The 20,303-nt window shown below is 42.9% G+C and overlaps 2 protein-coding genes and 1 long non-coding RNA gene across 6 annotated transcripts in view; 2 read left to right on the top strand and 1 right to left on the bottom strand.

Annotated features, from left to right (window-relative positions):
- Positions 1-1,616, top strand: part of SNCB (synuclein beta) — a 37,750-nt gene extending 36,134 nt beyond the window's left edge. For all 3 annotated transcript variants that reach the window (XM_081850270.1, XM_081850271.1, XM_081850272.1), the window contains exons 5-6: positions 41-130; positions 828-1,616. In XM_081850270.1, coding sequence (XP_081706396.1) covers positions 41-130; positions 828-860 — 123 coding nt within the window. In that variant the 3' untranslated portion in view covers positions 861-1,616. The remainder of the gene's footprint in view (positions 1-40; positions 131-827) is intronic.
- Positions 1-20,303, top strand: part of KIAA1191 — a 263,656-nt gene that overhangs the window by 18,328 nt on the left and 225,025 nt on the right. The window lies entirely within an intron of this gene.
- Positions 8,466-16,472, bottom strand: LOC309335323. 2 transcript variants are annotated; one of them, XR_014153445.1, is made up of 4 exons: positions 15,867-16,472; positions 14,133-14,213; positions 9,094-9,156; positions 8,466-8,859 (listed from the first exon to the last, which is right to left on the bottom strand). It is a non-coding gene; the product is annotated as an uncharacterized lncRNA (long non-coding RNA). The 2 variants fall into 2 exon arrangements; XR_014153446.1 differs by lacking the exon at positions 15,867-16,472 and adding an exon at positions 15,195-15,854.

Raw genomic sequence — 20,303 nt, 5'->3', positions numbered from 1 at the left:
GACACTGTCAGTGCTTAATAAGATGTTATTCTTTCCACAGCCTGAGGAGGTTGGTCAGGAAGCTGTGGAGGAGCCACTGATAGAGCCACTGTTGGAACCTGAGGGTGAGAACTACGAAGAACCCCCGCAGGTGAGTGGAAAAATTAAGGCAACCTGATGAACAAATGGGGGGGGGGATGCTGTGAAATAAAGTATCTTGGCCTCCCACCAGCCCCCTGTGAAACAGACCCGCACACGTCCTAACAACTGATGCAGGATGGGTGTGGTCTCCATTAAGAGGTCACAAGCAAGCAGATGGTGAGGAAAGGGGAAATACTATAGTATGCATGCAAAATGTTGTAAGTCCCAGGTTCAATCCTGGCATCTCTAGGTAGGGTGGGGAGAGACTCCTGCCTGCAACCTTGGAGAGACCTGAAACCCAATGTAGACAATATTGAGCTTTGATAGACTACTGGTCTTGTGTACTGGGAGGCTTCATTGGGAATTTGAGGAAGCAAACTGGTTGTATGGTCATGCAGGAGAGTAGAGTAGCTGCATTCACAGCAGCTCTTACTGGTCTAATCTGTGCAGATAAATGTAACTGAACAGAATGTGGGAAAGGCTGTATGTTTGAGTTGGTTAGGGCCCAGCTTGGGGACAGCTATAACGTATGGTGGTTAATGCAATTGGCACAGCCAACCTAACAGGAGCTTAGCAAGGGCAATATAGGAGTAAGCCCAGGGCCTGTATCTCAGGTAAGCTTATCCATGTGGGGTCTACCTGGTCACCTCCAGTGCTGGGTTCTGACTCACATCCTCGTTTCACTTCATGACATTTATTCTTTTCAGGAGGAATATCAGGAATACGAGCCGGAAGCATAATGGCTACCCCTGTTCCCGACACTTCCACCAGCAGCACAATAACAATAATGACCCTCCCCCTCCCATCCCTCCTCCACCTCTCCAAAGGAAGGCCTTGATGCAGATGGCGATGGAGAGGAGCCCCAACACCCCATCCTGTCATGAGTTCTTCCTCCAGTTCTGCTCCAAGGGACCTCATCGGGATCTGTGTTTTATGTATCGTGGTCTTTAGCATTAAGAGAAGAATTCTGAAGGCAAACCCTGGCTGCAGCGGTTTGTGTGCGCGCACATTTGCGAGCCCAGCCTTACTGCCCTGTCTCCCTCCCAGCGCAGTAAGGCCAGGCTTCCTTGTGTCAGTAAGAAGCATGTTGTATCTTCTCCGTTTTTAAGCAGAGCATTCCATCACCTCGGCCAGGACCCTGCATTGGGCCTGCTGTACATTTGCTTGCACGTGAATCACGCCAACTCCGCTTCATTACCATTGGTGGAACTTTTTTTTATATCTCTGAATGGATTGTTTACGCCTTTGTGATCTGTCCCTTTCCTGAGCCCCCGCCCCTGGCCTTGTAACAGAGACTCCCTGATTTTGACGGTTCAGAAGTTGTGTCTGTGTATCCCAAACAAAAGGAATACCCTCCCTCTCCTGCCCCCAGCGCTCTGTGTTGTGACTGTGGCATGGATATATACCTCCCACTGTCGCTGTGTGTGCAATCCTGGGGCAACTGCCAGTGACACAGCTGCCCCTGTGTCCATGAATAAAGCCAACTCTTGTCTGTACCTTCTTGTCTGCCTCCACATTGTTCACAAATCAAGAGGAAAGCAGCTGCCTTGCTGTGTGCTGCAACCAGGGGTGGCTTTTATAGACCAGGTCTCCTGTAGCCACTCTGAAACAGTGCAATGAATATATCCTAGGAGTAGGGAGAGGCATCGCTTCTAGCAAGGAAAAAGTAAAAACAGATTCAACACCAGTGGAGGCTCAAGTATAGGTACCCAGATGCAAAGGACAACAAGGTTCCTTTTAATATTTAAAATGAAACAGGCATTTCAGCAAATACAACCTTGGAAAGAGATCAAAAATAAAACTGATAGTATTATAAAGGCTTTTATAGATATCCATGATGTGGCCACCCTTAGAAAACTGTGTACAGTTTGGGCCAACACATTTCAAAAAAAGATATTGTGAAGTGAGAAAACAGGCAGAAAAGCATAACAGAAATAACTGGGGCTGGAACTCCTATAAAGAAAGGCTACATTTGGAGCTTGGAGGGTTTTTTATTTTTAAAAAAGCAAGTAAGGGGAGATCAACATTTATCAAATTATGCAAAGTTTGGAGAAAATGGGCAAAACTTTCTCCATCTCCTAACATTAGAACCCAGGATCACCCAACAAAGTTTTAGGATGGGAAAAGGATGTGCTTCTTCACACAGTGCATAGTTAATTTATGAAATATGCTACTACAGGATGAGATTGCAACTAGCGTTATAGCTTTAAATGGGGATTTGTGGAGGACAAGTCTTATCAATGGCTATAAGCCATGGTCACTATATGCTACCTCCAGTTGCAGAAAGTGTACGCCTTTGAATTAGCAGTTGTTATAGAATAACTATAAAAAGGTTAAGGGACCCCTGACCATTAGGTCTAGTCACGGATGACTCTGGGGTTGCGATGCTCATCTCGCTTTACTGGCTGAGGGAGCCAGCATACAGCTTCTGGGTCATGTGGCCAGCATGACTAAGCTGCTTCTGGCGAACCATGCTTCTGCATGGAAACACCGTTTACCTTCCCGCTGTACTTCCTACTTGCACTTTGACGTGCTTTTGAACTGCTAGGTTGGCAGGAGCAGGGACCGAACAACAGGAGCTCACCCCGTCGTGGGGATTCAAACCGCGACCTTCTGATCAGCAAGCCCTAGGCTCTGTGGTTTAACCCACAGCGCCACCCGTTATGGGAGAGGGTTATTGCCTTTGTGTACTGCTTGTAGGTTCCCACTTGTCCACTGAAGGTTGCAGGATGCTGGATAGATAAACCTTTAGTCTGATGGACCAGGCAGAGCTGTCTCAAGGCCAGGACAACCTCCCCAGGCCTGGTGCCAGCAGTTCTACTGCCTAGACCAGGACTGCCACCTCCCAAGAGCAACACTGGGAGGTAGGAGGTGGAAGAAGACTAACTCGCTGGCACAGCAGCAGCAAAATGTTCGTCTGGAGAGGTCACTGCACCATCACCATGAAGAGAAGGAGTGTCAGAGATACTGGGAAATGAAAGCAGAAGGGGAGCCTACACAGTGTGATTTGCCTCAGGCCCTGCACCTGCAAGGCTCTTAGGTTAAGCTACACCTGCCAAAATTTGGTCTCTTACACATCAGTACTTAAAAAGATACAGGAACCTTTTCAGTCTTTACATCTAGTGAACCTAACACTAAGGCAGCTGCTGAGCGTGTTTCAGGCACTAATTACTACATGTTCAAGTGCAGTGCTGTCCATGTAGCAGATGAGGGAAGACAGGATGTACAACTCTTGCTGAGTAAGGTATTCAATGTACCTCTCTGTACATTTGGGAGAAAGTGAAGTGCCCACTCAAAAGCTGTCGTTCAGGCAGGCTGCAACAGAGGGAATAAATTCTGTGCTTCTGAAAATTGAAAGATGTTTAATATAACACAGTTTGGTTGGATGCATCCTTTTCAAGTATGGGCTCTCTTCTGTGATGGTTAATCTCTGCTAAGCTGCCCAGCCAACACTGGTATCATTGCTACAATAAATGTTAGAAAAGGCTTCTGGAGGCAGACAATTTTTGCATTGTTTTGGTCTATTAGAGATTGCACAAATCTCTAGCCATATATATTAAAATCCTTTTAAATAAAACACACAAATATTAAAACCAACCTAACACTATGCCCCTTATCAACAGCAAAGGTCTTCTGGATAAACATGTCTAAGTCCATGGCCCATGTTCCAACCTCTTATTTTGATTTTACCAGTGCCTGCACATATAGCAGTCCACATTTTTTCAGAGCTTTCAAACACTCAAGTCGGCTAATGAGGCCTGGCTTTACTTAGTACATGCTATGTTGATTATTGGCTTAATGTGCTGTGTAACAGTTCACAGCTATTAACTGTGGTTTTCAGTAAAGCACCCACAAATTTGTCTGATGCACATACACCACGGTCATAGTGGTGGCACACATGCATACATAAAAGAAATTTAATATCAAGCTACCTGGGTGATGTCCCCAGTAAACATTTCCAAATGCGTAATTTCACACTTAGAACTACTGCATTTTATGCATTTTTTCAAATGAAGTCAGTTTATCTGCATAACTCAACCCCTAACCTAAGGTCTTTCTCTAAGACCATCAGATAAAACACTGAATAAAATACTCCTAAGAGACCAGAAATATAATTTCCTTTATTCATTCAGTATCTGTGCTGATAATACCTACGGTATATTTTTCCATTTATTAGTGATTTGCTAACAATGGTCATAATATGTAGTATGGGAAGAGGAATGAAGCAAAAATACTACATTCTGAGAACTGGAAAAAATTGGCGCCCACAGTGAAGGCCATTGATGTAGATCACAGGGTAGGAAAACTCACAATGTGAAGGGTGGTGACTCATGCTGTGAGTTCTAATTTAAACGATAAGAGTGGGAAAGTTGCTGTGGGAATGCCAATCCTTGTAACAAGCACAGTGTCTAGACAAGCTTACAGCCATTCAGCAAAAAATGTACACTGCAAGTAGTGCCGTAAATGAGCATGTTAACAAAATGTTACAGTCACTGCCAGATACACTGCTACACAGGTAATACCTTCTTGTCTGCTCCCGCTCCAAGTCCATTTACGCGATCTGGGGTTTTTTTCTGAGCCCTATAGGTGTTCAGAAAAAACACCCTTGGATAAAAAGCAGTGGAGAAGAGTACATGTACAATTTCATTGTACCACGAAAGGAGGAAGAGCATTAGCAGAGTTCTTAACTAATGGGCAGTAAGTTCGTGGCCTTGATAGAGTATATTTGTAAATTGCTCTAAGATACAAATACATGTTAATACTGCACACTGCTAGCATGCCAATAGATGACTTCAAGCACAGTGAAAATCCATAGCTATTAAGAACTTTTACAGAATGCACAAACTTACATATAAGTCTGGTTCCCTGTGCACTGAATGGCCAGCACACAGAATTGCAGAAATTCAGACACACATAATGCGCAGCCGAGAAGCTACCTCATATCTTGCCTATTCTGACACTAGCGGCTTCCCCTTTTCCATTCTACAGGCAACTGGGATGGGACACTGCTAGAAGGAAGTCTACTTGGAGGGAAGAAAGGGTTTGCTTTCTTCTTCAGCCCAAAGGAAGTTTAGGTTCAAGTGGCATTAACTAATTTAACATCTGCAACGACAGCCTGATCTATCAGACTGAAAGTGGCCTGATACTTTGCTTCTATTAGTAGAAAAGCAATCCCTGTTGGAGAGCAACCAGAGCCAAGCTGCCCAGATTGCAAAGCAAGGTCACAAGCAAAGGAGGAAAGTCTGAACTAATGAAGCCAGTATTAGTTTATTGTGGGAAGAGGGTTGAGTCTACCAAGTCTGCTTTCCTACTAAGCTTTTGCCTGGATAAAAGGCACACTGTATAGCTTCACTATGGTTATATGCAGAGTCCATCTCAAAAAGCAATTCTGGATTTTTAAGGCCAATGTGAAGGTGTTTGAACAAGGAACTATATTAGAGAGAATGCAAACATACATAAAGAGCTAACCAATGTTTTTACAGGGACTAGGTGAATAAAGTGATGGTTTGCAAACATCCCTAAGATTAATAGACTGATTCATATTTCATTTGAAGACTTCAAACAATGGAAATTCTATACATTCATTTCTTGGAATATTATTTCCAGGTCTCTTGTGATCATTACTCTTAAAGCATCCTACCACTGATGCTGCTGTATAAATAAATATCACATCACTATGCATATCAATATCCAAAACGATTAATACAGCTGCCTGGTAGCTGAGAATAATCCTAGAAAGTATTGTTCATAAGCAAGATGAAGAGACTCCAGTCCATGAAAGCTGTTCTTGGTCCAAATCATGCAAGGAACATCTCTGGATTCAGATTCCAGTTCTGGCACATTAGCCAAAAACTTCTTATCAGCCAGTGTGGTGCATTCCCAGCACACAAACCAGCAGCAGTGAGGCAGTCAACAGTGCCTCCTCCTGAACTAAGCCATTTGCCATGCTGACTGCAATGTCTTTCTGGGGTGATTTCTGCAGCATGACTGAGCAGTGAAGCTCAGGGCGACAGCAAACAACACTTCTTCCCAACACTCCAAGTTGTATGGAGGGTGCATGTCACCAGAAGCACTGGTTGTTTTCCAGTGATGTCTTCACTGAATCTGCTGGAAAGGATCCTTCCTCCAGCTTTACCATAAGAAACGCAGCAGACAAGCGCAAACCTTTTCAGCAAGCAGCAGAACCTGGCACACCTGCTACCAATTGAATAGGCCCCAAGCCGCTAAAATGTGACAAGGCTTGTGATCAGCCAGCCAAATCTGCTGAAATTCAGATTAGCACAGAATGATTCATTTCAGTAAAATCATGAAGTAAACTGATACTAAGGTCTCCACTAGCCACTCAATCTTATGTTCACGTTCCAAAGAGATTGCAGGTGTATTGGAAAGGGTTCAATAAAGAACTGAGGATAGATGTACAGAAGTAAGGATTCATATGCAAACATTTTCCTCCACAGTGAAGTGAATTCTTGTAGTTATCTCACAATGGAATTTTTATGGGCATCCCAGTGTTTTCAGAATTATTCAATACATCCAATCACAGCCCAGTCCAACCTAAGTCCATATGGGGGGAAAATCAAGCCTGTCCAAATCATGCTAATCTGCAATCATAACATAGATGCTAAAACATTCACAAGACTAGCTCCATGGTTCAAAAATAACCTCTCCCGCTCTCTAGTGAGCATATGATATTGCTAATCTGCTCCAAACAACAGCTCTTCAATCCAGTGTGTAAGGCTGAAGCTGGATAACTGCAGGTGACAATGTACAGAAAAACTATGTGCCAGCTGGGAGAGAAGAGGAGCTGTCCAGCACAGTAAAGCTCAAAGCGATACGGCCCAAATTTGACATTACCTATGACATATTTGGCATTCCTATCAGCCACCATTTACAACTGTGATGATGAGAAGTGCCCATCCAGTATGAAACAAAGGTAAACTTGAACCAACAAAATGGATGAATAGAAACACCGTAAGTAATTAGCAAGTAGTGAGTTAAAATTCCAGCCAATAAATTTGTTAGAAAAGCAATACTGGGACGACAATCTTTCAGAGTAGGTTTTAAAGGTTGAACTGTTCCATAGGGCCAATAATCTTCACATCACTGGTAAACCAAAAGACAATATATCACAGTTACAATGTGAATCTTTTCCAAACGTCCAATCCCAATGGTCTAGGAGCAGCAGGTCTGTCACGAAGCAGAGGTTCCTCTTTCTTGTCATTCATCCTCCCCGAATCACAGTTACAGGGTGCCATAGCTGCCTCTGGCTTTTGCTGTGTCCTAAGCCTACTGCAATATGAGAAACAGCTTCAGCCAACAGGCAAACTGACTGGATATCATTGTACAAATAATAGTAACTTCAGCAGGCTGACTAGACTACACATGTGTGATGTTGTTTCTGGACAAACACTTCATTGGCACCTATTCACCCAGCCTTGCAAGCATACTTGCAACAAATTCAATCCTTTTGAGCAAGCAGCCTCACCAGTAAAGAATATGCCATTAAAGACCCCACAGCCACACAAGTATACTGATGCTCATAGAGCCAAGGCTAAGATCTTCTTTTCTTATCCAGAGCTTTGGGCACCAATACATACAACCTGTACCAAGAGCTCTCCAACCCTTCAAATGTTGTTAAGACAAAAAATGCAGTAAGATGTCCTCTGGCCAGCTATCAGGATGGACATAGGCTAAAACCAAAGGTGTGACTGATTCTGGAGCTCTGCTGGAAGTGGGTGAGGAACAGTAACTTGATTGTTCTAATTGAGATTCTGACAACAGGAAGGTAGGCTTAGTAACTTGTATAAAGCAAGAGTATGTGGAGATTTACTAACATATTCTGAGAAAATGCTGTGACTCAGGCAACAGCAAGCCTTTAGTATAGCTGTGGAAAAAAGAGATTCAGGTACTAGGAATGCAAATGAAGGGTACACCACAACTAGGGTGCAACACAAGAGAGAACAGAAAACATTAGTGTGGATTTTCTATTGTGGCATTTAAATAGAGTACTGTATGTATATGGGGAGTATAGTGCAGATAATGCTTGCTAGGACAAGCCTGCAATAAAATATGTGCACAAACTCAGGATCTCTCCTTTATGGCAGGAAGAAATAAAGTAGATTCACTTGCAAAGATGGTTCTCATCTGCAGGAGAAGCCAATGAACAGACGGAAAAGCGCCATTACCACAGTCCAAGGAGCAATTAAAGGTTTAGGACCAAATATTGAGCTAGCTACAATATGGACATAACCCTGAAACAAGGAGATCAGGGCATTCCAAGCGTGTGGTAAAGGAAAGCCACATGACATAAAAGGCTAAGAAAGACATTAAACTCTAACAGATGGTTAATTTGAACAGTTACAGTGTATAATTCAGTAAATCAACAGCTTCTCCAAACGGCTGGCACCATCTACAGGTCTAAAAAAGAACAGCTCTCCAAATAAATATCAAGGAAATTGAGAACAGGAAAGGGAGGAGTAAGATGTAAACAGAAGGGAAAGCTTCCAGAAATTCACAGCGACACCTCAGGTCTCCTCACTCACTGTGATGTTCTAACTCTCACAGGTAACACACACTTTTTCCTCTTCAGGCAACAGACAGAAGGTCAATAGGACGGTAGTCTCAAGAAGTGAAACTTGACTCACTGTAAACCTTAAAGACTTTTTCAATGGCGCAATAACAGGCAACAGTTCTTTGGTCCAAGTCTAGATTACACCTTGTGGCTGCACCCATGATTTGCTAGAAGATAAAACATAAATAGAAATTAGCATGTCCCGGTACTCTTGTCCTAAGCCAAAACTTAGAAAATGGTGGGTTACAAGGAATTCATGCCAATGAGCACTATTCTGATGATATTATAATGAATGTTATAGAAGCATAGAGAAGGATATTAGAGAGGTATCTGTAGGATAGTGATGGCTTGTCCTGTGAAAATAGTGAAAAGAGAAAAATATTGAGTGAATAGACACCTACCTTGGCTGAACATTCCATGGTGAAAGCTAATCCTGAGTGTACAATTCCTTTCTCTGAGGCACCCTATAAGGGAAAAAAAAACACTGTATGGTTTTTAGTTGTATTTGTATTGCTTTTATTTCTTCAATTGTATTTTATTTTATTGTAATTGCAATACAATATCTAAGTAATAAAATCAGCAGTAAAAATAAAATTGAAAACCATACAGTGTCTAGCACGGCAAATTAAAAATGCTAAAAGAGGTAGAAAAATCTTTAAGCCAAGATGCCCAGCAATTTGCAAATGGCTTGGGCGGGGGAGTTTGAGAACCACTGCTCTAAGGACTAGGTGAAATTTATATACAGAAGACTGCACTGAACTACATATTTTAAATGGAGGAATGTCATGGAGAATAGTATGCCCAACACACACATCCCCATCAAAATTCCAAGATTGTATCAAACAGGGGAGACCTTGTAGGGCCCACATACAGTATCTCCTATGATTATGGGGCCACATTTTCATTAGCTGTAATCTGCTGTCACATATGTTCTGCAGCACAGATAAGAACTCAAAGTGTTTAGCAACCTATACGCGGATATTCAGACTCTGTAATTTCTCTCCACACATTGATTGGGCAGAGCCTAATCTTTTACTCACTGTTATTGTCATAATGTTGCAGACAATGCTGAGATGAGGAAGAAAGTAAGTAAAAAATAAAATCTGTTCTACATGTTCCTGTTTGACTCAGTCCCAGAACTGAAGAGTCCCATCATGTTACTTATTGCATCTCTAACAGAAAGATCCATGCATTTCCAGTTCTAGTTCTGGCAGCTCTTGATTAGATTGCTTCAAGAGCCTCCAGAATAAATCACTTGTGATCCGTTGCTAGGGATATTTTCGTACAGGGAAAACTGGTTGCTTGCAAACCTGAACACACTACAATTTTTCTCCTTTTGCCAGCTTTGTGCATTAGGGAACAGAAGTGGCTTGCTTGGTAAACTAGCTTCCCAGCAGATCACTGTTGATCACAAGAGGGAAAGGGGAGAAATTGCAGAGCTGCATTGTGCAAACATACTAGCGGAGCCAATTCAGTGCTTCTGCTGGTGCATTTGCATCATGCCAACCTCTCTACTACCTCACCACCTCCTTCCAGGTGAGCAGCAAGGACCTATCTGACAGGAAGCTAGCACAGCTGCTTTGCCCCACCCAACAGAAGCTGCTTCTGTTAGGAAGCTCACCCAATATAAAAAGAGTGGATTTCATCAGACAGCTACTACCTAGTCAGAATATTGACATACACTTGCTGCATGCTTAATAAATGCATATAAGCATGCACATCAGTCTGGTCAAACGAGGAGCATTCTCCATTGTAAGTTGTTTCTCAATAGTAGCCGAGATGAGGATATTGCAAGGCACTTTGAGGATGCTGCTTTCAAGCTTCCAAGCTTTTCGAAATTCAACTATAGTGCCATGTTTGTGGAATGAGAAACACACTTCAGTTTGTCTAGCCTGACATCCAAGGCAGGAGTTTTAGGGATGCCTAACAGTAGGAAAAAAGCAATTAACCTTCCACTGAACCAATGTCTTAAAATGATAAGCTTTGAATTGCTCAGAAAGGCTTGTCCTTTGTCCCATAAGTGGACAGTGTTTCCTTTCTGCTATTAATGTTTACAGAAGGGCCCATATCTAAACCACTTGTATCATCTAACATTTTAACTTTCTCTTCACCAGCACTGGATTTAGGGCAGTGTGGATGGTTCCCCTCCACAGGCATTGAGCCCAAGGGGGTGTAAGTTTGAGAAAATTAATTTGGGGGCACTAAATTTTGGCCTCGCACAGGGCACCATATTGCAAAAGATTATCAAAGTCTGCCCCTGCCTTCATCAAAGTATCAGTTGCTTGAATGAACTTTTCCAAGGAAAAATCCACAGGAGCACCGAAAACCAAACATGACAACTCTGGTAAGAGTGTTCCCTTAGGATGAGAGCTACAGTCAAGACAACAGCCAAATTGACACCACAACCCGTTCCAGGTTAACTGCCAAGAATAAATAGGAGAAAGATTAATACAGAATGCATACACAGTAGCTGAGTTCTTCCCCTTGGAGCTTAGAGTTCAGCTCCTGCCTCAGCTGATTTCTTCGAGGAAAATTTAAACTTGATTTATTGGGCAAGGAAAAACAATTCACAAAGACAACATTCCCCGAGGACCAGAGGGCTTCCCCTCTTAGTTTAATTTTCTTGGCAAGTTAATTAGAGTAAGCAAAGTATTCCTTGGGGGATTGCTCAGCAAACTTAATTCAATAGAGGTGACTTAGACACGGTTCCTGGTACATGAACAGCTAGCCAAGATTTTTTAACCTGAGGGAAGGATTGCTTAGGGGACAAACGTATTTCTCCAGGATTGAAGGGAACCTGGCAGGCTGCCATCTCCTAAACCTGCACAAACAAATGTGTTAGCAAATGAAAAGCTGGTATCCAAGACTCCACCACCCACCAAACAAAATGTTAGTATTATTCACTTAATGATGCCACAAACAACAACAACAAATAATTTTGTGGAGTCCAGAGGGATAGCTATGTTATTCTGTTGCAGCATAAACAAGAATGCTATAGCACCCAAGACATAGAATAGCAATCACGTATTGATCTAGGATTTCAGTGATCAAGTTCAAATCCCCTCTTCAGCCAGCTATAAAGCACACAGGCTGACTCTTGGCTACCTGCTGTATTTCAGCCTAACCTACCTCACTGAGTTGTTGCGAGCATAAAACGTGGGTGGGTGGGTGGAATAGTGAATCCTGCCCTGAGTTCCTTGGAAGAAAAACACAGTACAAATATAGTCATTGGTTACAAAAGCTTTCATGGGCCACAACTCACTTTGTCAGAGGTCTAATGAAGTTACCAAACCAGGCACACGCCCTGAATAACTTTTATAGTGATTCCCAGGATTTTGCTGACTTCACATTGGATACCAGTTACCATTCTTAACATTCAGTTTGTGTCCCTTTATCCTCTTGCCTTGAGACAGACCTGTTCGACTTATGTAGATAGCAAAAAGGCATTGTTGGCAGATGCCAGTGTATATTATGTTAGAACACATGCATATGAATAAGTCATTGATTATATGGCTGATATTGTTGGCTCCAGGATAGTATTGCTCAGATAGATATGAGGACAAAGTTGACATGAGTATTTGTTCCTGGGACTTTATTTTCCTTGGGTACAGATGGGAAAGACCTCTGTTTGACACCTAGGGAGCTCTGCCAGTTAAGAGCAGATAGTACTCAGTGAGCTGAGAAAATAGTCTGACTTGGTATAAGGCAGCTTCTTATGCTCGTGTGGGCTACAAACTTAATAAAATGTGTAACAGAGAAAAGCAAAAGATAGAAGCCAGAGGTAATTTCCTCCAACATTCCAATCTTCTCTCCATTTCATTCTGTCCTGTTTTCATCATCTCCATTCCATCAATTCAAGAAATGCCAACAAAGACACTTCTATTGTGTACTTTTTTTTTTTTTAAGAATAATTTTTTATTAACCGACCAATCACATCAAATCAAACCAAATTACATAAATTCCAAATTACACAGCCGAATTTTACATTTTTGTTGGGGGTACCCATATTTCAAGTTCCGAAGGGGATCCAATCAACTTCTTGCTTCTTGCTGCTGTTTTAATGTCCACAAATCTAACCTTATGATGTTCACAGTACTATCCAGTCCTTTCTTATTGTTTTTCCACATCTCTTGTTGTTATTTTCATATATTTTTCCTTTCTCTTTGTGACCTCTGATAGTCTCCACAAGCTGGTTAGAACAGTTTGTAATCCTGCGTGGATATTTTTTTTTTTATCCAGTAGCCATATCCAGACATTTTCCATATAACATCACTTCCATACATCAAAACAGTCTTAGCGTTATTAATCTTCACCAATCTGCCTCCTTTCTCAAAACCTCTGAGGAGATTCACCAGGAATGCAGTCTGAAAACAAGTCCATTCCTCCTCCCGGCTATAAATCCTTTGGCAAGATGGCGACTCCGAATTAATTACTGCGCCATTCCCCAAAGCTCTCATTCTCGATCTCCATAAAGCATACTTTTGGTTAACGTTTATCTCCACACAGACCTTAATCATCCTGCTTGGGTCAGTTCAACCGACGATTCTAATGAGGAGGGGTTCTTGTAAATCACATAGAAGGAAAATAAAAAAGGTGTCCCCCCCGCATTCAGTCCCGTTGTCAACATACCCAGCCTTTGGTGTATCTTCATCGTAAAATATTCCTGTTTCTCCAACCCGTCGTCTTCTTTCGCAGAGGTCACTTAAATTAGCAGACTTCACTCCCCTTCTTCACTTGAAATATGTGCATTTGCTTCTTTTGTAATTAATTATTCCAAATTGCTGCAGCTAGTGCGCGATCAGAGACAGCGTCCAGGAGAGCCGAGGTCCACACGGGGGCATTCTGCCTAGGGCCCTCACCCCCTTCTTTTGAATTAGGGGGTGATTTATGGGCACAGCAGGCAAGGGCAGTGTTCCCCATTTCCTTGGGGCAACAAGGGAGGCTGCCTACTCCCATAACAGCCTCTTAATTACCCCGTGTGGGTCGGAGAGATGGTATTGTCGGCCATCTTCCAATGCTCCCCTAGTGACCCCCTTTTCTATTGTGTACTTTAAGTACATAATACAGTGCTTCTAAAACTGTTGGTCCCAACATATTCCAGGGTGTGTCATACAAGAAATAACTTTCTTTCACTGGGCTGACAGCACACTATTACAGTTATATGAACCCTTTTGGAGATAGGCTTCCTCCCTTCCTCCAAAAATATATGTAAATTCTATTCAAATACACATTGCATATTTATACTGACATTAAATATGGAATATAAAATATATATGTTGTAGAGGGGTCCCAGTTCAAAGTGTCTGAGAAGCACTGCATACTGTTTTTCTGAGATATGCATTAACTCTTCTGAGTATCTCATCCATATGGTATTACAGTAGTGCCACCTCCTAGCCTGTTGAGCCCATCCTAGTATTTTTCACATTTGGTGCAAACTTACCCACTACAGCACATTTGTATGTCATCAAAGCAGCCAAGGCCTTTACTTCATCAACAGTAACAGCACTGCTGTAATGAATCCCTGGGGAAAGATAAGAGAAACAAACAGGCACATAGTCAGTGAATGTACAACAGAAATGTATCAATGTACATTTCCAAGGGCTCTGAGCAGCACATATAAAAATGTACAATTTTCTGCTCATGGTGGGCACTGAATTTCTATCTATAAATAAGAGATTGTAGTGTTGGCATAATTAGTTTGGAAGGATGTCATCAGATTAATATAAGGCAGCTCAGGCCATTGTAACTTCTGAGTTAGCTGGAGATACTTTGTTCCAGCCACATGTCATCACAATACAAAATAAAATAATTAGCAGGAGTTAATTTTTCTAAAGTCACCTTGGAATGATGACCTTATTTGATCCTGCTCCCCTTTTCGTAGGACACTGAGGATTAATGGGGGGGGGATCTGATTAATTGATGAATAATCTAATGAAAAGGGGGGGTGGGAGACAGGGAGATTGGACTTTTTAAAAAGGTGTCAAAGGACACATTCCTCCCTACTATTTTCATACACACACCTGCTATCTGTCAGCAGGCAACAAAGGTAAGCTCATGTATCTTATGGTGTAGTGGTTTAAAAGCCAGTCTCTAACACTGGGTATATTTGTAATCATTTGGTGTATAGGACTGGTAAGACAGACATTATTACATATATTACAATTTTATCCAAAATTTCTGTCTCCCCACCCCCGGGGTCCATTCCCATGGCTTCCCAAAATCAGAAGTGTTTTTATAATGCTAGTTTCAAAGCAGATGTCAGCTTCTGTCAAGCCCTCCTTTCTAAAACACCCCATCACTTTGTGATTGGATTATAAAAGAGCAATTTCTAGGATTGATGGGTGTAAAAAACTAAGACAGTGCTAAGGACCACAGACTAGGAAGCACAGCCCAACTGATAGTAGTGCCTCTATAGTGAGCTAGATGGTAGTATTAACCAAGTAAGAGAAAAGAAGCAGGATGTACACCACAGTTCAAAGGAGTTCTACTCTTGGAACCATACTTATTCACATTCATTGCAGGATAGGAATCTTGTCGAGCTGTTGCCATAAGTGGCAAAAGCAAAGACAAATGCAGTTCACCAGTCCTGTGGCCTGCCAGGTACTTGATCAATCCTCTCATGTTTTTGCAGTTCCACCCTTTTGTGGCTGGTTGGCTGTTTTGCCTGACGGTAACATGTCTGTCAGACCTTTTCCTTTGCTTGTAACAAACGCAAGTCAGTTACTGCAAACACAAACACAAATAGTCTTGTGACTCCTTAAAGACAAACACATTTGTTGCAGCATAAACTTTTGTGGTCTAAAGTCTTCCTTTATCAGATACAGGATAACTGAAGGGAGCCACTTCACCTATCTGCTGACATGTGGGGCTAGAACTCATTCCACAGTAACTGTGCAATCTTATGCATCTGCGCTCCGAATTAAGTTGCATGGTGGTCAGTGAGGCTCACTCCTAATAATCGCGTTTAGGATTTCACAAGGATGTTTTCAAATGCCGCTAGCTTCGTTTGGGAAGGTTTGCTTCTGAAACCCTTGCCAACAAAGGAAACCCCCGGGTTGTTTCCCGCAGTCAGGCTCCCCCTCCCTTTGCAGGGCAAGCGGTTCTGGCTGTGCTGGGCCCGGCAGGCCTGGATCACTTCCCAGTTGCCGCAATCCCTGCGGAAAGGGAAGACCACCTCCAGGACGTGGCCGGAGTCCGCAGCTCCGGATGGCCGGGAGGATCCCGTGAATCCGCTGCTCCCGCCAATTCTAGTCTTTGGGGCTGTGGAGCCGCTTCATCAGCAGAATATCTCGACCATGCCCAAGCAGGGCTCTCCGCCCCGCGCGCCTTAGCGGCGTTCTTCCTTCCACCTGCGCAGCACGAGCGCTTTCCCGCAGGCGGCGGCGGCGGCGGCGGCTTCTCGCGGTCGCCATGGAAACGCGGCCTGGTGCCCCTGGAGCCTTGTCAGAAGCCTCTTGGGGCTGGTACCGCGAGTGGTCTACCCCACGGAGGCCGCTTCCCAAGGCAAAACCTTAACACCCCTTAACAACTACCGCATTCCGAGCAGGGGGAGTCAGAATCCGATGTGGTATCCGCCAGCCAGCGCGAGGGACCAGCGCCCTAAACTGAGGGGAAAGGACAGGCGACCACGGCCTGCCCTAGCCATTAGAAAGAGGATTAAAAAGGGCGGGAGTCTAACATATTGGTTTCCCGTTGGATAGGAATTTTGCCCAGTGGGGAAAGCAGGCGGGGAGAGGAAAGCGTGGCCATTGAAGAAGAAAACGAGGGAGCCTGAAATGGGTGGGTCTTATGGACAGTTTGTGGAAGAAGGTGTTGAAACTGGTGGAGGGTGTAATTGAAGTGGGTGGGGAGGCGGTATCGATTAACTAGATTTAAATGCAATTCGGGGTGCAGTGGCAGAGATTGCATTCACCGAGCGGATGAAGGAGAGTAAGTATGCAAAGTCCTCCCATTTCCATGCTGTTTCCTATATAACCATGAGGGCTAGTAGCTCTACTTATGAAAACAGGCATTGGGGTGTGAGGCTTCGAAAGATCTGGGACCCTCAACAGTTTCCTTTGCTTATTCCATTCTTAATTCAGCGTTGTACAGATTGGAAAGTGGGAGGGCAGTTTTTAGGATGAATGTTCCTGATTCACTCATGTTCCAGAAGCAGGATTGTTAACTATGTTGTTTATTTGCTTACTTGTTATTGAAGGTGCAGCATTCCGCATCCACAACTGACAGAAATCAATAAAAACATTTTCCATTACTTCCTCTGGATCAGCAGTGGAGAGCCTCAGGGCTTGGGGCCAAATGTGGCCCTCTTGGCTTTTTATATTTCCCCAGGCCACAACCCTCACTGGCTCTGGCGCCCTTCTTGAGTGTCTTTCCTTGGCTGGAATGCGTCCTTGAATTGTCATAATGTTCCTTGCTTACCTGGATGGAGGACTGAGCGGGGTGTGGGAGCTTGTAGAAATTAGCCTGCTTTACTAAGATGACCTTTGCACCTGCTGCTCCGCACAGTTTTGCCTTTGACCAAGGCCAAGCCTATTGTTTGCGTGTGGCTCCTGGATGATTGCCCCGAAGTGAATGCGGCCTTGAGTTGGAAAGGGCTCCCTGCCCATGATCAAGATGCTAGATTAACCAAGATTCAGTAATATCCAACTGTCTACGCTAAACTCTCTTAATGAAATTATCCATGGGCATATTTGTTGGTTAAATTATGTTTGACAAGTCAGTCACTCACATAAATTTCTGAGATCTATCTGATCTACTGAGAACAATTTGTACACAAAAACTGGTTTTCCAGTGTAGACCCACTGAATCAGTTTCCTTAGGTTCAGAAGGTTGCTGAATGCAAAGTTTCTATTGCTGGAAGCCTATCTGGAGCACCCAGAGTGTATATGTGGTTTCCTTCTCTTTAGGGAGGCAGGCACAATGCCTATATAAACATACATTCTGTAAAAGCCAGCCATTTTATGATAGGTTTTGCTTAAACGATGAACAGCATTTACTAGTTACAGTATTCTCTTTTATCGTTCTAGAAGACATGGATGGAAGGGCAATGGATATGAACTGATGCAACTGGCAGTTTCCTAGTCAAATATCTGAGACAGAACACACTACACTCTCTGCTGAGATCAGCATATAGAGCTCCTTTGGGAAGGCATCGTGACATGTAAGTGCTTGCAGTAGCTTGCCCTACTCTGCAGTGATAGCATAATGTGATAATTGGGAAGCTTTCATTCTTCAGAACTGTCAGCTTGCACACCTCTCCTTGATGCTAAGTTGATCATAAAACATTTAAAAATAAATAAAATGGCTTCATTTTGTTTTTTAAGATTTGTCAAAAATATTTAAGCTCACTAGTTGAGAGCACATCTTCCCAAAGCAGCTTAATGAGGCATTCACCTGAGAAATCTCAAACACTGTAGGGTAGGTGATGCATATTTTATAGCCCTGAATATTAAACCCAAAGAAATTAATCACACTTGCTGGAGAGGTTTTTTATTTATTTAAATATTCCTATTCTCCTGTTAATACATACTAGCCTTTAGGAGCTTGGGGGAAAAAACCCTCCCTCTTCCTTGAATTTCCACTATTACTGATTGTTGGGGGTTTTTTTAGGTTATTGAGTTTAATATCTAAGCATTAGGTCCTAAGGTTTTGATACTATGTACTCTTACATGGAGAGATAATTCTGTTGAATTAAATAGGATTTATGTCAAGATAAATATTCATAGGATTGGGTTGCACATCATTCTAATGTTTGTTTGGAAGAAAAGGGTGTGATTTGTAGAGAGGCAAATATTGAAAGGTTCTAAAGCAAGGATGTAGGAAAGACTTCTGGCCCTTGAGCTGGCTCCAGTCTACACCTTGCCACCCCCACCCACTGCAAATAGGATCTCCCTCTCCTCATAAACCTATGGGTACCATTAGAAGCTTTTATTCTAAGCTGGGGGGTGGGGGCTTGTCTGGGGAAAGAAGGGTTAACCCTCTAGACTCTAGTGTAAAAATAATTATTTCAGGCTGCTTGGTTTTATAATAATACACAATGGATGTTAAGAGAAACAAGAAAATGATGTTGTGCATGTTAGACAAACAAACATGGTAAGGTGATATTGTATATTGGCATTAAATGTTCAAGCTTTTTAGTTGCACAGAATTATCCAAAAGTCATAATGGAATGTGTATTAATTCTAAGGTATGCAGGATACAATAATGAAATTTGAAATCCCTTTTCATTGAAGAAATAATTATGCAGCTTTCTGCTTGCATATGATGCAATATGTTAACCAGGTGTTAGTTAATATATTTTTCATTGAATAGAGAATGTGGATTTTAGAATTTTGATGTATTTTGATAGTCCACTTTGTAATGATATTTGCTAAAATATTTGTAAAACTTCTCTCTTTCTCTCTGATTGAGTAACTTTTGCATTGTGCCTGGTTAGATTTCTGTGAGATTGAACAACTTTTACATTGTGCCTGGTTAATTGTTCTGTGTAAATCAAAAGTTGGCATGACAACGGCTGTCTGTACTAAATCCCACGTTTGCTCATTTTCCTGGTTCTCACCATCAGTACTCCAAGGGCTTGTCTACATGGTGCTGTCTGCATAGTGCTTGTTGTAGGTCATGCTGATCCCCAGCTAGATGGAATTGTGGACTGAGCACAGTGTGCATAGTCCACATGACAAGAGCAATGATGTCAGAACAAGAAACTATATGCTTCCTTTCTCTTAGGAATACTAAGTGCTGAACATTGGGCTCAATGCAAAACAATAGGATTTCTTTCCTGGACAAAGGAAAAAAAACACCATTCAGTTTTACCTATGGAAATTATTTCCCATTATTCACTTCATTAGCATATTTGCATTTCTCCAAGCCATTGAATCAATTAGTTCATCCTCACAACAACCCTTCAAGGGAGATTAGACTGGGAGATAATGCCTGGTTCAAATCCTCCTAGTTAATTTACTAGAATTTTAATTTACTGGAATTTTAATCCAGGCAGGTAAAGGGACCCCTGACCATTAGGTCCAGTCGTGACCGACTCTGGGGTTGTGGCACTCATCTTGCTTTATTGGTCGAGGAAGCCGGCATACAGCTTCCGGGTCATGTGGCCAGCATGACTAAGCCACTTCTGGCGAACCAGAGCAGTGCACGGAAATGCCATTTACCTTCCCGACGGAGCAGTACCTATTTATCTACTTGCACTTTGACGTGCTTTCAAACTGCTAGGTGGGCAGGAGCAGGGACTGAGCAACGGGAGCTCACCCAGTTGTGGGGATTCGAACCACCGACCTTCTGATCGGCAAGTCCCAGGCTCTGTGGTTTAACCCACAGTGCCACCCGCGTCCCTAATCCAGGCAGGTGTTATTGTTGATTAGTCATGTCCAACTCTTCATGACCCCATGGACCAGAGCACGCCAGTCACTCCTGTCTTCCACTGCCTCCCGCAGTTTGGTCAAACTCATGCTGGTAGCTTCGAGAACACTGTCCAACCATCTTGTCCTCTGTCGTCCCCTTCTTGTGCCCTCCATCTTTCCCAACATCAGGGTCTTTTCCAGGGAGTCTTCTCTTCTCATGAGGTGGCCAAAGTATTGGAGCCTCAGCTTCAGGATCTGTC

The sequence above is a fragment of the Podarcis erhardii genome, assembly GCF_964252035.2.
Source record: "Podarcis erhardii genome assembly, chromosome: 2".
NCBI lineage: Eukaryota > Metazoa > Chordata > Lepidosauria > Squamata > Lacertidae > Podarcis > Podarcis erhardii.
Note: the sequence above shows the minus strand (reverse complement) of the source record. Positions and strands in the feature narration are given on the sequence as shown.